At 51.4% G+C, this 15,681-nt stretch overlaps 5 protein-coding genes across 5 annotated transcripts; 2 read left to right on the forward strand and 3 right to left on the reverse strand.

Annotated features, from left to right (window-relative positions):
* Nucleotides 1-1,324: 1,324 nt before the first annotated feature.
* On the reverse strand, nucleotides 1,325-2,391 carry POX_f08117 (uncharacterized protein; the record flags this gene model as incomplete). Its single annotated transcript, XM_050116898.1, has 2 exons — nucleotides 1,325-1,926; nucleotides 1,995-2,391. 2 exons carry the CDS (start codon nucleotides 2,389-2,391, stop codon nucleotides 1,325-1,327), a joined length of 999 nt encoding a protein of 332 aa, XP_049967037.1.
* Nucleotides 2,392-3,682: 1,291 nt separating this feature from the next.
* Nucleotides 3,683-5,228, forward strand: POX_f08118 (uncharacterized protein; the record flags this gene model as incomplete). The annotated part of the gene is made up of 2 exons (XM_050116899.1): nucleotides 3,683-3,908; nucleotides 3,958-5,228. 2 exons carry the CDS (start codon nucleotides 3,683-3,685, stop codon nucleotides 5,226-5,228), a joined length of 1,497 nt encoding a protein of 498 aa, XP_049967038.1.
* Nucleotides 5,229-5,611: 383 nt separating this feature from the next.
* On the reverse strand, nucleotides 5,612-10,144 carry POX_f08119 (uncharacterized protein; the record flags this gene model as incomplete). The annotated part of the gene is made up of 5 exons (XM_050116900.1): nucleotides 5,612-6,479; nucleotides 6,527-6,762; nucleotides 6,826-8,203; nucleotides 8,267-9,715; nucleotides 9,834-10,144. The coding sequence occupies 5 exons, from the start codon at nucleotides 10,142-10,144 to the stop codon at nucleotides 5,612-5,614; spliced, it is 4,242 nt and encodes a 1,413-aa protein (XP_049967039.1).
* Nucleotides 10,145-11,281: 1,137 nt separating this feature from the next.
* POX_f08120 (uncharacterized protein) lies at nucleotides 11,282-13,212 on the reverse strand (the record flags this gene model as incomplete). The annotated part of the gene is made up of 7 exons (XM_050116901.1): nucleotides 11,282-11,629; nucleotides 11,690-12,240; nucleotides 12,458-12,679; nucleotides 12,730-12,789; nucleotides 12,859-12,908; nucleotides 12,964-13,079; nucleotides 13,126-13,212. 7 exons carry the CDS (start codon nucleotides 13,210-13,212, stop codon nucleotides 11,282-11,284), a joined length of 1,434 nt encoding a protein of 477 aa, XP_049967040.1.
* Nucleotides 13,213-13,488: 276 nt separating this feature from the next.
* POX_f08121 (uncharacterized protein) lies at nucleotides 13,489-15,053 on the forward strand (the record flags this gene model as incomplete). Its single annotated transcript, XM_050116902.1, has 3 exons — nucleotides 13,489-13,667; nucleotides 13,719-14,390; nucleotides 14,450-15,053. 3 exons carry the CDS (start codon nucleotides 13,489-13,491, stop codon nucleotides 15,051-15,053), a joined length of 1,455 nt encoding a protein of 484 aa, XP_049967041.1.
* Nucleotides 15,054-15,681: the final 628 nt, after the last annotated feature.

Below are 15,681 nucleotides of genomic sequence, written 5' to 3' on the forward strand. Positions count from 1 at the left end.
CTGACCGGGGGGGTTATCACAAAGGGATCCCCTTTACAACGCGTGTTAAAAAAACGCGCTAAATTAGCGTAGTGTAGTCAGATTTTTGGAACCTATTATATTAAATAGTGAAGAGGGGAATGCTCAAGGCAGTCTGATCTCACCAGACAGGTCGAGTCATAGAGGAACCAAACCAAAACCACAAGCAAGCAAGTCCCGGAATCCTCCAAGGGAATCGTGTAGTCCGATATCGGGAACCAAAGGCAGGAATCAAAAAGAGTGTGATATTCCAAGTATAAGAAATCTGACTGTAAAGACTGTCCTGAATCCTCTTTCCAAACTGTTGATCAAGCACGTTGATGATGATGATCCCTGTAAAGGGGCTTCCTTTGTGATAACCCCCCCGGTCAGTCCCCGGGAGGCCTTAGGCCCCCCGGCACCCGATATCACTAGGTGACCGCGGACCGACAAGGAAGCCTTAGGCATCCATCCGCACTCGGACCCCTCCTACGATCGAGTGCTTCGGACCTCTCACATGCACCACCGTCCCGAAGGTTTCGAACCTCTCAGATTCTATCACGCAGGCATACAGCAGAGGGGGCCATCAGGCCCCGTATGAAATACTAGGGAGCTATAACATAGCATCCCTCGAGGTTCCCTCGAGGGACCCTCAAGAATTAGTCTTGGAATTGACTCCTGACCAGCGGCGCCTTCTTCTTCCCTGATGATCAAGTCTTTCTACCTTGTACAAGTAGATCCTATCACACCTTCCCTCTCCTCTTCCTCAGTCCCTGTCACGGCGCGAGTCAGACACGGTGACTCAGGACGATTCACGGTCGAATCGACCCCGCGTCGCCTTAGGGTAACAACCCTTGAGGGATCATGTGGGACTGTGGGGCTCGGTACGTGGAGCCTCCATGTTTATATTGTGGAAACTAGTGGAGTCTACCCCCGGACCCCAAAATTTAGTCTTTGAATTCAGACCCCATAGACTTGGACTCTCTGCCTAGCCAACAGGTTCTCTGTCCTGCGATACAGACCCCCTAACACAATTGACGAACATCACCCTCTTACTGGCGAATTCGGACTCATAACTGTCGGAATTACTGCTTAGTCAAATACATGGTGCACTAATTGGATGTCAACAAGTCTAAATTGCTATGAAGCCCTCTTTCTCGCAATTTGGTTAACTATGTGGGCTCAAAATACATGACTAATTTCAGAATTGAAGCTTTTCCGACAACCGAGTATCCACTTCTGCTGCCGTTCCGTCAAATCTCGCTCTTGGGAAAAACATTTCGCCGGTGTCTGAGCATGCTGAGGTAAGGCCGAAGCTCTGCGCCCGCTAGCCCTGCTGCAACGCCTGTTTTGTCGCTCGAAATCGCCGAATCAGCAGCTTCATGTGTTCTATCACGACCTCGTTTTCTTCCTGTAGGAGGTTGATATAGGCCACTGCTTCACACAGCACCTCCGACTTATTGAGTCGTGTGGCACCCCGGTTCGCACCTTCGTTGGTCCCGTCCGTAGTCGTGCCTGGCGAGAGGGGAGAACTGGACTGCTGTTCTTGCTGTGATTCCTTTTGCTGGTGCTGGTGCTTCCAGTTCTCCACACACTCCCGTAAGGCTTCAAACCGCTCATGGAGCCCCGCCCGGTACCGTTTCTCAACTATATAGTGCGCGCGCTGGTGCTTTGACGGCCGTGGTCGAGATCTCTCTTGGGATCGTCGGTCGGTGGCGAAGGGGAGCTGTAAGGGCGGTCGCGTCGAGGTCTCGTTAAGGGATAGCAAAGGCGCAGGGCTCGTCTGGGGAGTTTGTGCGATAAAGTCAGCTAAGCTGCTAGTTCCAACGCTGCTATTGCAGATACTGGTACTAGTACTGGTGCTGCTGCTGTGGTCGATCTCCGCTGAGTTCAAGATGACGTCCCCCTCGTCGGAGATCCGTGCAAAGTCTGCAACAGGGACAAGTCAGATAAATTTGGATAAGTCACAAATGCAGTCTTATGCCCGCAGTGCTCACCTAACGTGAAATCACAACCCATTAGGTGCGCTGGAAGGTTGTTGGACAGGCTAGGGCGGGAAAAGATATCGCCCAGCCAGCTCTGCACGGGGTTGGTGGAGCTTGGTCCGCTTTCCAAAGGAAAAGAGGACCCGGTGCACAGGGCGAGGTCGATGGGCGTCGTATTGATGTCTAAGGGAAGGTTGGTCTGTGCAGAAGCTGGTTGGAACGTGGCTTGCGGCGTGAAAGTCTGAGTGAATTCCTCGAGGGCAGTCATCCACTGGGTGCCTGCCCGTAAAATTTCCGGATCGAGATTATCGTTGGTCATCAGAGTGCGCAGGGCAGACGCCATACGATCTCGTCGCGTCGGCTGGGATGCAGAGGGATAGAGAGGGCTGGGAGTGTAGGACATGGACATGGTGCGAAGGATCTAGGGCAATGGATTATGACAGAGGCTGGCTATCCTTATAGCGTCATCAGTCTTCGACACCTTGGATGTATATATATCGGTATCGACTCACAGGCATTTGGCTGTCGCCAGGTGCAGGGTTGCATCTTGGCTCGGCTGCAGTAGCAAGATCCTCAGTAAACCACCAACGTATAGGATAGTTAGAGTGCTAGCGTGTGACTAAGCAGCGTCGGGCCAAAATATCGTCTCGTGTTAGAGAAACACTTGTCTCTATTAGCGTAGGGTTGAAATTACCAATCAAGACGCGGCCAGCGACGCTAACTAGAATTAAAGAAAGCAGCAGGAAGCGGAGTTGCTATAACTAAGTACTCCGTACTAAAAGAGGCTACCGTTTTGGAGAGGGGCAGCGGCAGTATCGAAATCTCCGAGGGGCTAACAAGGCTTCGCACAGTCCAGCACTGCCTGGGGAAAATGTGATTGGCCCGAGATAGAGACATGAGCTGCGCAGTTTTTGGTTGTCGGGAAAGTCCGAAACCGAGGACACGGCTGGCGCAGTCTCTAACATGAAATAGCGCTCACCTCATTCAGGGGCTGAAAAGTCAGGTACAAACAAGATGGAGCCACATTCGACTGGCGGCGGCGGTGGTGCTACTCTCCGTGCGCGCAAATAGCAACCACGTATTAGTGATAGTGAACGGGAACGATTTCGATGTCGAGCGAGAGGGGTTGCCCTCTGTCCTTGACAGCGCCTGCGTAGTATCCCCTTGGCTGGCAAGCCGCTAGTCTCATTAGCGCCATTTTTCTGCTGCATACGCCGTACTTACCGTCATAGGCGTGACCCACTAGCTGGGCTCCCACTGGTGGGCACGTTGTGCGTAGTACGATCCTCCTAAAAGAAAAAAAGGATGGGGGCCAAGAGGGACTGTTAGAGGGTCTGTATCGCAGGACAGAGAACCTGTTGGCTAGGCAGAGAGTCCAAGTCTATGGGGTCTGAATTCAAAGACTAAATTTTGGGGTCCGGGTAGACTCCACTAGTTTCCACAATATAAACATGGAGGCTCCACGTACCGAGCCCCACAGTCCCACATGATCCCTCAAGGGTTGTTACCCTAAGGCGACGCGGGGTCGATTCGACCGTGAATCGTCCTGAGTCACCATGTCTGACTCGCGCCGTGACAAATTGAGTTGAATTGAAGCTATACGCAAGGTTTAACCGCGGTAGCTAACCTGCCTGACGACCCCTTACCCCTTGATTACCTTCCTATCGATTGAAACGACTGCGACCGAAGAGTGCGATAGTATGGAGTCAACCGCTGTCTCCGCCATGAAGGGCGATAAACTGAAAGATCCAGTGCAATGGAGAAATTGGTTCGCACGAATCAAGATATATGCACGTCAGAAGAGGGTGTGGGATCTCGTAGATCCTCATACCGAAGAAGATGAGCTTGAGCAACCAATTCGCAAGCCTAGAAGGCCTCAATACCCTGAAGGAGGCACCGAAATAGCGAAACGAGAGTGGAGGGATCGTATGGATATCTATAAGCTTGACCTAGCTGATTGGGAGCAACAGAATAGGCCCAGACGCTGTCAACGAATGGATTATCACCAACTTGGACCCAATCTACCATACCTCTATGCTCAACTACCAGACTCCGTACGAACGCCTTGTATACCTCCATACTCAATTTGGTAGATCAACGGCAGTGGAGGAAGATATTCGTGCGCAATGGAAGCGTGTATCAGCGTCACCACCTAAGAAAGGTGTTGACATCGATCAGTGGATCAATGAATGGGATTCACTAAGAGAGCAAGGCGTTAGCTTAGGCCTGCCAGAGATGAAAAGCGCCAACAAGGATTTCCTCCGTGCTATCAAGGATATACTCCCTGTATGGTGGCAGCTCAAATTCGAAGCGATCGTACTACACCAGGAAGAATGGGATACGCGCGACTTGATCGAAAACTTTAGAGGAACATATCGAGAGCTACACCCACAGCGAGGAAGCAACACTAGCACGATCTCAAAAGCATCGTTTTCGACACTGCAAGGCTTCGAAGAAGCTAGATCAGAGCAACCGCAGGAACAGCCGCAGCAGCAGCTGCCACAAGAACGTTCCTTACCACCTATCCCTAAGCGTTGGTGCCCATGCGGTAATAAGGTACATAAGCCTTGGGACTGCTGGACGATTAATAGAGAAGCCCTTTCTAAAAAACCACTCTCGAAGTGGAAGGCGATGCGTGTGGAAGAGCGTCTCGCAAAGGATGAAGCTTGGAAGGCCTGGATAGAGAAGGTTGTGAAGGAGCATAACGAGAAGAATGGAGTGAAATCTGCCACGAATATGGCTAATATCACTCAGCTATATGGCTCCCACTTCACCACAAGCTTCCCTATCGATCAAATTCATCAAGCTGCCCTGAAGAGCGTCAAAACGACCGGCAGTGATGATATTCAACAGAGATGGTTTCTCGATACAGCATCATCGGTGCATGTGTGTAACCAGAAGGACCTATTCACTACGTTCGAACCAGTGCAGTCAGGCCTAAAGACCGGCGATTCAATCACAGCTGAGGAAGGGATTGGAAGCGCGATCATGACAGGAGTAGGCCCCGATGGCTCTACTAGGCCAATCCAACTCAGCAACGTCTTATATTCGCCTCACTTCCATGCGAATTTGATGTCGTACGCAGCACTAAAGGAGAAGGGTGTTCGATGGGATGGATATACGTTAACAGATGACCCACCCGCTGGATCAACAACGATGCCTACCGCCTCCCCAATTGCACCGTTGACTAAACCCGCCGGCGTGCATGTGTTTGTCAATACCATGGTTGGCATAGAAAGGGTGTAGAGAATCAGTCCTGGGAAAGGCACTCTCGAGTCTTGCTCTGGAAGGCCGAGAAGGTCGTCTGCGCGAAGCTGCAGGTCGGTTGTATTGGAGGACCGTGTGCGGGTGTGGAGAGCGGGGAAAATTATGATTTTCTGTTGCCTCGTTCGAGCGAAGCGTTCGACCTGGAAGCGATTTATGACGTGTCGAAGCGCATTCAGTTTGGCAACAGTTATTGCATTTTGCAAATGAGGATCAGCGAGTGAAGTGATGGCCTTTGAGTTTAAGATTAACATATCGTCGTGGGTGAGTGTGCCAGTCCTGGCTCGAGTAAGCAGATGTCGATACGGCAAGTCCTCTGCTTGTCGCATCTGCTCATGGACGATAATGACTTGCTTGAATTGGTTTCAGATAAGTTTTCCGTCCTGCTCGGTTTCATTTCTGGGAAGTTTCCATAAAGGCTGGCCTTGGACCGGTGGAAATTGGTGGAAATCTCCCATGAGAATCACTACAGGCAAGCCACCGAAGAGGTCGGTCGATGATCTGTCAAGAGATCGGGCGATCTTACAACGCATGTTGATGATGCTGAGCGCAAAAAGATCAATCATACTCGCCTCGTCTATGATCATAATTGTTTTCCAGGACCACAGCCTTCGAACCCTCGTTCCTACTCCTGTTCGTCGATAACGATTTAGAGAAATGCCAAGAGAGGCGTGATAGGTGCTGCCTCCGATGACATCGGCGGCCGCCCCTGTTGGTGCCATGAGGATGAGTTCGTCCTTGCGGTGGATCAGGCCCATAGCAGTGTCAATTGCTTTGATAATCTGGCTTTTGCCAACTCCACCTTCACCTCCTATATAGAGGAGGGTTTGGTTACGTTGGGAATAATCGTATGGATGGTTCGCGCATCCAAGCACGTCGGACAGAACCTTCTCCACGACAACATGCTGTGTCTCATTCAGAGGAATAGTTTCACGCATGAATAAGGTTAGAGCAGCGCCTGTGGGGTTCTGTCCTACTCGAGAGCGTCGCTCTACCAAGTCAGGGAGTGGATCTGAGTGGGTTAGCACAGGGACTAAACCATCATCGACGATGTCAAGGTTGAAGTCATCAAGGTCCGATACGGCCAGGTTTGACATATTGGTCGAAGAATTTGAATCTATGAGCATAGTGATATTTTCAAGTCGTGCTTTCCAGCCTTGCAGAGTGGATAGCGGAACAAATTTGAGGCCAGAGGATTCATACAGCATATTGTCGGAAATGTGGGGTGTCCTCCTGGGATAGAATCTTCCACGGACTGGAATTCCGTCAACTCGCCTTACAAGGTCACTGTAGCCGTCTGAGACGGAGATTGAGCTAGTCTCTGTATATGCGTACGATGCCTCGAGTGCGTCTCGGCGAAGGGTAGGTCAGCCGTCGTAGCATCTTTGAGTCTTCTGGTTTGCACCAGCATACAGTATTCGAAGATGCATAAGGATGATAAGAGACTACCACGCAACTTATAATTGTCGAATATATTTGCGGGCGCTGTTGCGCCGTGGTCATAGTTGCACGGTTCCTATCCAGTCCTATCAGAGAGCGAAGTGTTGTGAGGTTGTTCAGGATACACAATTGAACGAACATATCTCCTGAGCCACCAGAGATTAATGCGGGTGAAATTATTGTTGAGTGTGTAGTAGGAGGGAAGTTGGAGTAGAGTGCTCGCGACCTGGACTCCACTAATTTCCCGGTCTTGGGACAAGCTGTTAAAGCAGCGGAGAGCAAATTTGTCCATCCCTCTTTGTTGAAGCCGCGAATCTGCCGCGGTAGGAGCAGGATTAGAGCTAGCACGGTCGATCATTTGTTTCAACAAAGCAGCCTTCGCTATCATCTGCCACGGCGCAACGTCGTCTTTAGGGGCGTAATTGGTGATGTAGTATAGGAGAGACAGAGACTTTGACACGGTCGGAATCCAGGAAATGTCATGATTCGAACGGATACAGCTAGCGAGACTTGGGTTCCATGGATTGATCCATGCGTGATTTCGCGCAAGGTGAATGATACCGTGCTCATCTACTCTAGATATTTCCAGAAGACCACGAGGCATACCAAAACGGCAAACGCGGTCAGGTGATAACCGGTGGCGGTATTTGAAACAGGTTGTGGTGTGACGCTTGGAGTGAAGTTGCTTGGTACGAGCAACACCGTTAGCATCTTGGAAAAGTTTCCGAGTAAATTCAGTGTCCGTCTCCGGGCCATGCGATGAAGGGGGCATGCTTGAGACGGAACTTTCAGGGTCGTCAACATCAGCATCGTGTAAACTATGCGTAATGACCGTTTCCAAGAAACGGATTATTCGATTTGCGAAGTGGACGTCTGTGAGGATACGATCACGTAGCTGCATGAATCCAAGATTACCCCGAACCCAAACTAATGCGTGGAGGTGAAGCATGCCTCTCCCATTACTTTCGACGACACAGAAGTAATTAAATACGTCTCCAAGAATTCCCATGTCAGTCTGCTTGCTACCGAGGAGACCATCAAGTACCGCCTTGCATGTATAATGGAAGAATCTGGCGACAGCTACCGGGTCCGATGTCGCGGCCACCTGTCGAACAGTCGACGTTAAATTGGCAAAGGACTCTGTAGGAAATTGTACACCAGCGAGAACAAGATCAAAGGGATTTTGGAGGTCAGACGGGTTGATTGTCAACCAGAATGCAGGCATTCCTTCCCGAACGAGCAATCCTCGAATTTTAGCCCGCATCTGCAGCTTTTGGAAAAAAAATCCAGGTACTTGAACGCCAATAGCAGTTATGTTTCTGAGAAGTCGTCGAACTAGTGGGTCCGTAGTGACTTGATTGGCGGCGAGTTCTTCGGTCGCCTTGTGCAGACGATTGACCGTAAGCGAGTTCAAATCTTGGGTTACAGAGGTCCACTGCGATCGCTTAATGAGAAGGGTGTTACCAAGACACGAATTTCGAAGTTGAAGAACGTCGTATAACAGGTACATAAACGTTCTGTGGCGGGAAAACCTGAGCAATTCAGCCTTTCACTTTGGCTGCCTGGTAAGAAGAATCTACCTTCGGCTATGATGGCGTAGCGCCCAGTCAGCAAGAGCAGAAAGTGACACAGGTATAGAACGCTGGTCAAGATGACCTCCAACACCTGCTGGAAATAGAGCAGGGAAAGCAGATGTCAAATAATGAGGATCTTGCCACTGATTAAGAAGAGAAGCTTGCCCGCGAATGGCATATCTAATTACGGGTGGGTCCTGAGAGTCAAGAAATCGACCTGAATCCTCAACGCGACCCGGTAAAGCATGTTGAGATTCGACTTCGGGAGATTGATTATCAACAAGGGCGTGTATCGTGTTGAGCACACGAATATCAGGGTTCTGGCGTTCTCCGTTTATGTCGGTGAGTACAGAGCCAGTCACGGGAAGAGAATTCCCGGTAGGATTATCCGGATCTTCCTCTGCAGCTCGCCAGTCATTTTCGTAGTTGTGCTCTTGTAGATCGACAGTGTACCCTGTGCGTTCATGGTGATCTGATTCGCCTAAACACACGACGTGCTGTCGCAAGTCGGAGGGTATGAAATCATCAGGCCACTCGTCTACAGCTGAATGGTCAATAGTCACATCCTGGTACAAAGGATTGTATTGCACGAGATATTGCAAAGCAGCAAGCACCTTGTGCTTACGAACAAGCAAAAATGGGTGTAGATCATCGTCGGACGGAGGACGCTTCCCTAGCCAGAAAACTTTGACCAGTTCCGCAAACTGTAGTTCCGGGCTTGGTAAGATTTGAAGGAGAGGCTTCGGATCTTGTGGTATGATAATGAAATGACCGCGTAGCGCGTGGTAGTTTGCGGACGATGTTCGACCCCCTGGTCGTAGCTTCACCACGACCCCAACAGGGTGAGACTTGGCGATGAGATATTCCTCGGTCAGAGTAAGATCTTTGAGGGCGTCAGGGTAGTGCTGGCAGAGAGTTACGTTTACGAGGTTCTCAGCCGAGAATTTTGGAACAGATCCTCGCAGTAAGGCGGAATGACAGGTCGAACAGAGATACCAAAAGCCTTCGTTCCAACCGCAGCTATCGAGCAAACCCTCCGGTGGTCGTAGCAAGGGGTCTCCATCGAGAAACCGGCGGGCATCAGTAAGAGGAACAAGCTTTCCACAAGAAACACACGTTGAATCTCGGCGGGCAAGAGCCATGCAATCTTCGAACCGACGCACGGACAACCGTATCTGCGAAGGAAAAATTTCTGGGGGAAAAATCCTCGAAGCACATACACGAGACTCATGCTCTTGGCGGAGGAAGCCAATAGCTAGGTTAATAGGCAAGGACACACTATTAGGCTCGGTGCTGTGTGTACACGGAGCGGGAGGAGGCCTCGAACGTCTTTGGTTAAGGGGATCTGGTGGGGTGAAGGAATTGACGAAGGGATTGAAGGAGGTTGTATACAAGCGATGGAAATCGACGGCCGGTTGTACAATAGTCGTTCGTCTCGGGGCACTTGTTCTCGACCTGCAGTCGAAACAACGTATGATTCTAGTACGAGCGGGAAAAGGCTTTCCACAGCCATAACAAGGGGAATAAGAGGGGGTGAGAGGCGGCGCTGATTGAGCAACTTGACAACGCGCACACTGAAGATTGGATAGGTGTGCAGGGATTGGGACACGGCAGCCGGAGCACGGGCGCGTTTCGAGCAGAGGGGCCAAAGACACTAATCGACAAGGGGGACACCGAGGTGGTTGTATAGTTGAAGAAAGACGCACGCGGCAGCCACAATCGTAGCAAGACTGATGGGTTAGCATTCTGGAAGGACGGGCCGAACAATTGCGGGGTTGAGAAGCGCAGGGGAGGACAATAAGACAAGCAAGGCAATCCGGTAAGCATAAACAAAAGAGCGTCGCGGTATAAGGGCAGGCAAGGCGTAGGAGACGAAGCAATCATGTATGGAGAAGGTGCATATAGATGCAGAACGATGCGCCGAACCCTAAAGCCAAGACAGGCCAGTCCGATGAGAGCGAAATAAGGGCAAGAAAACGGGCCAATGAGCGGTGCGCGTGGCGAAACAGTCCATACATAGTCAAGCAAGCTCTTTTTGCAACGGCTCGCGCACACGGACATGCATGTTGATTAAAACCCTTTCACCTTTCACTCGTTCCTCGTTTCAGGGCACGGGCGGAAAAGGAGGCGGTATACAGATTGCCCAACCATATTGGATTTTCGGGTTTTTGCACTCGTGATACTTATTGACCTCCGTAATGTGGGCTGAGATGCGAAAAGTCCATCGGAGCGAAATCGAAACCGAGGTTGGAGGAGTCAGGCGCGACGTGTTATTTAGTGCCAAGAATTCGCGAACATTTTGAATACGCTAAATCTACACCGCTCTCGTGCCGCTAGTCATTTCTTAGTCCTCTCAGCATTAATCTGCCCAAGCAAGAAACTCTCCAACGCTAGATACATCTACAATCAATATAGTATCTCATACCGGATATTCTCATTACGCGATACCAGCATCATTGACATAAATAGCGCCTATTGGGATGACTGGATGATTTGTACTAAACTCATGTCAGAAGACTAATTCTGTCAGCACGTCCTGACTACTCCTTCCGCCTGCTGACGGATTCCATGCTTGCGGTGCTTTACTACATCCCAAAACGTCCACCGAAGGGAAGAGCTTCTATCTGAACATAGCTTTTGCGACCTCTGTGGAAGCCTTTTACATAATCAGGCAGATTGTGCTCATAGGGAAATCTCCGTCACGGGTGGCTCATTAGATCACAAGTTCAAGGTAAATCTACCACCGGCGAGTAGCCCTCACTCTCAATACCCTCACCTCAATCTCCTTGCCTCGCACCGATTCCGGGCGGGTGAGATCTTGGCGGCCAGTAAATTACCTTTCTGTAGGGAAAAAGCTATCGTTGGGCTCACCGGCACATGCCGGAATGATTCTAGTAGATAGAAGGAACAATGCTTTTCTGCACAACCAATTGAATGCTTGTATTCTTGATTAGGCATTTTGCGTCTCTCAATCGCTCTATGCGTGATACAACTGAGTACTCAACAGATATAAGATATCGTCTAGACATGGATGCAGTAGAACCGGACCCGAGGAACGGGCAATTTCCAGAATCCTTCGAACCGCAACTCGCTTTCCCAGTCCAGTTGGTCCGCATTGACCAACTCCCAATCAAACTTCCACGCCAACTTGGCCAGGGTAATTCGCATCTCCATGTATGCCAGATTGACTCCGAGGCAGCCTCGGGGGCCCAACGAGAATGGCTTCGACGCGGAAAGGTGGTCGTGCTGAAACTTGGCGTTCCAGAGCGCATGCCCGGCGGGCAGCCAACGCTCTGGGTGAAAGCCCCTTGCGTCGTGAAAATAATCCTCACGGTGGGCTGTGGTCCATGAGGAAATGGAGACCACCGTCTATGATTTTTCGTCAGTACATGTACGTTGACTTGAAAAGATAAAGGCTACTCAGCTCACCCCCTTGGGAATCAACCGTCCATCCACCATGGCCCCAGGTGATATTCTAGGCAGACCGAAAGCGGTCGGCGGACAGATTCTCAACCCCTCTTCTATGACAGCGTTCAGATACAGCATGCCCTGAAGTTTCTCGCTGGTCATGTCTGAAGCCTCGTCGAACGTCTCCCGAAGTTCCTGCTGGAGATGCCAGAGCTTGTCCTGGTGGGCTGCGAGGTAGTAGATCAGGGTGGTCAGTGCCGTGGCGGTGGTGTCAGACCCGGCGATGACGAGGACGTTCGCCTGTGCGAGGAGCCATTCCTCGGATTGCGAGTGAGACTTGTCAGCCAGCAGCCGGGCGAAGAAGTCCTCGCGGGTGAGGGTGTTCTGTCTTGCGACGCGAGTGCGGACGAGGTCGCGGGAGTATTTGAGGAAGAGGTCAAATTTCTTCTTGATGCCGTTCGGTAGGGAGAAAAGAATCAAGGGCCAGAGGAGAGGGAGACGGCGGCCGATCTCGAACAGGGTGACTAGGATTCCGGCGTCGTGGATGGTGTCGATCCAAAAGTGGGATTTTGCTACCGGGATTATTAGCCAGGCAATCAGTCTACCGTCAAAAGCAAAAAGAACTTGCCAGATTCAACAGCGCCGAACGACTCGGCGAATGCAAGTTCGCCGATGATATCGAAACTCAGGAAGTTGAACCACTGGCGAGCTTTGGGTCAGATAGCTATCTATCAAGGGTCAGTTGCGGGGTTATCGTTACTTCTCGCATGTCAAGTCCCTCTTGGTTACCCAGCTTCTTGACCTGGGCAAGGAACAAATCACTGTACTGGGCAATGATAGACTCTTGGGCCTTCAAAGCCCGGGCACTAAATCCATGGGCTAGCAACTTTCGAGTTTCTCTATGCTTTTCCGGGTTGCGCTCGGCGACGATGCCCGGCTCCGGCTGGTAATGCTCATAGAAAGTACCTTTGATGAATGGCTTGTGGTCCTTCGTGGTGTGTCCATAAATTTCTAGGCTTGTCAGCCACGTATTATGCAATGAGGAAAATTTCGCAACGGACCGTTAAAGCTTTGGGCAGTGTTAAAGCTGAGTTCGTTGGGCGCGATGCGAACAACCTCGCCTGTGATTCTCCATCAGTGCTGGAAAGATGCTGACTATCGCGGACAGCGAAGGATAACGAGCCACTCACCGTACCGTCTATGCGCTTCTTCAATCGCAAACGGGTATCTTCCGCCCATCCTGGCGCCATCAGCGTTGCGATGCATTTATCTAGGGATCCCTACGGAATACTCACCAATGACGGGCATACCACAGCTGGGTAAGGGCTGCCAGCTTCGGGCCTGGATAGCTTGACAAAGGATGAAACCATACCCGGTAAATCGAGCGAGCGATAACATAGACGAAAGACAGCTAGGCAAGAATCAGTATGTTTCCGCTTTTGGCCAGGTGGACATACAACGGCAAAGTGCCAGGCGGTCCTGGTCCAGGACGCTTTGAGTAGCCCTATCAGGAAAGCGACCGTGGATTCGATTATTTCAGACATGATGGGTCTGGGTATCCTCGCTACTCCGCTACCACTGGATAATATTCAGTAATGAGGAGACTTCTCTTTCCGTTCTGGTGGAGTTTTGACCTTGAGGATCGGACCCCATGTTCGGGGTCGGGCGACCCTTCGGATGCCATTCGGAGAGGACCTCCCCGCTCCCTCCGTATCTCGCCCAAGCCCTAAATAGGATCCATCTCGCACGAGAAGATGGCAATTTTGAGCACCAGTCGTCTCACAACGACCACCCACGACAGACAAGCATCATCCGCAAAGATGGTGAGTCCCGTGGTCTTGGCGACCACGGCCATGATTGTGGTTTTCCTGCTCGCTCAACGCTATCTCTCACTGCCCGTCTTGCCGAACGAGCCCTTGCTCATTCCACACTGGATGCCCTTCTTCGGCCATGCGTTCCGTTTCGCTCGCAGCAAGCGATCATTTTTCCGCTGGGCCAAGTGAGTATCCCCTGTGCAAATTACACCAGAAAAATATGCTAATGAAATCAGCGCCAAAAAGGGCGGACAACCCTTCAGCGTCCCCATGGGAGGGCGTCGCCACTACATCTTCAGCGACCCCGCCGATATTGCCGGTATACACAAGAACGGCAAGACCCTAAGTATTCGGGGGTTTGTTCGATTCATTTACATCTCCATCTGGGGCTTCAAACCGGCTGATGCCGACGCCATGTGGGAGATCAAGCCCGAGTGGCACCGCATGGATATCGAGTGGCTGCTATCGGACAAAAACGACCAAATCGCTGTGCAGTACTTGCGTCGCATTGAGGAGCAGCTCCGCGCCCTGGATGCAGAAGTCGAGGGGGCTCCAGACAAAGCCATTGTGCGGCCGGGTCTCAAGACGGTGGTTGACGTGCAGGGTAAGGCGACGTGCCAGGTTTTGTACGGCGCAACCACTCTCGAGAAGCACCCCGGACTGCTCGACGACCTCACCATCATGGTCCGTGATGGCTTCTGGGGCTTGCTGTTCCGTGCGCCTCGGTTCCTCTTCCGTAATGCCTACGAAGCCCGCGATCGGATTATCAACACCTACGCTGATCTGGTCGAGAATATCGAGACACGCAAGGATGTTTCCCAGTATCTGTACGAGCGGACTGTGTACCTGACGCAGCAGGGAATCAGCCCTCAGGCTCAAGGTGCGGATATGTTGCGGACGATGTTTGCGTAAGTGCTTCCCGCTCTGATTTCCCAAGATCTTAAATCCATCGCTGACACTGTGCTAGTTCCCTTCTCAACTCCATGCCTACGGGATACCTAGCGCTGCTTCACATCCTCGCCGAGCCCGGTCTTGCCGACGAGGTGCGCAAAGAGCTCATTGATTGCGGCTATCTCGAGCGGTCGCCCGAGGAGATGCTCGAGATCCTTCCCGGGAAGATGCCTCTCCTCCGGTCCATCTGGCATGAGACACTGCGCATGCACAACAACTCGCTGACGGTGCGCGAGGTCACGGCCGATACCAAGTTCATGGGCAAGACCAAGTGGCAGGTCCAGAAGGGCGGCGTCATCAACATTCCCTGTGGTTTGATGCACTTCAATGAGGCGCTGCACCCGGACCCGGAGTCGTTTCATGCGCGTCGCTTCATGGACAAGGAGCTCGGTGGTGAGGGCGAGAGTCACGCTCGCACCACAAAGCCCTTCGGCGGTGGTTCAACCCACTGCCCCGGTCGGGTGTTTGCAGAGAAGCAAATGATCGGGCTGGTCGCTGCTTTGCTGATGCGCTACGATATGGGAATTGTGAACGCGGATTGGAAGATGCCGCTGGTCTCGGAGTTTGATGATATCACTAAGCAGCCCACTGTGTGGATCAGGATTTCTAAAAGGGTGTGATGCTGTTGTTGCAATTGCAGGGATGGGATATGTCAAATGGTAATTTGTATTGGTCATTATTAAAGAAAAAAGAGAAAAAAAGCCCACCCGGGTAGAATACGTTGTATGCAAGAATTCATCGACTAGCAGCGAGAAGCTCTGAAAATGATTTTTAGCGCTGTCATGCGCAGATTTCCACATCACTTTACTGTATGTGCGGTTTCCTTGGTGGCATTGATCCCTAGCGAGGATTTCGAAGACATATACTCGTAGGAGACGAAACCAGAAACTCGTCCTTTCTCCTCTTGTTCCTAGGTGGCCTGAGCCGGAGGTTGATGTACGATTATAGATGCCCACGGATGGACCTGAGAATGTTCTCCGGAATCAGCAGCATAGGGGATAGGGCATAGGCGGTAGGGGAATGGCAATCTCATTGCTCTCAGGCCCGGTTCCTCTCATTGAGTTCATTTGATAATTTGGAGGAGGTGATTGAATCCTGCATTCATCTGCTTGGAGTCTTGCATGGAACTCGGGAGCTCCCACCGGCAAGGCTTGGACAGCCCCGAAATCCCCCAGAAGTGGGCCACTACCACGAGTTCGGGCCAGTCAGCCGGTCGGAGTCGGAGTCGGTCTCGTATCAACTCCAGTG

The sequence above is a fragment of the Penicillium oxalicum genome, chromosome VI (genome assembly GCF_001723175.1).
Source record: "Penicillium oxalicum strain HP7-1 chromosome VI, whole genome shotgun sequence".
NCBI classification, from domain to species: Eukaryota; Fungi; Ascomycota; class Eurotiomycetes; order Eurotiales; family Aspergillaceae; genus Penicillium; species Penicillium oxalicum.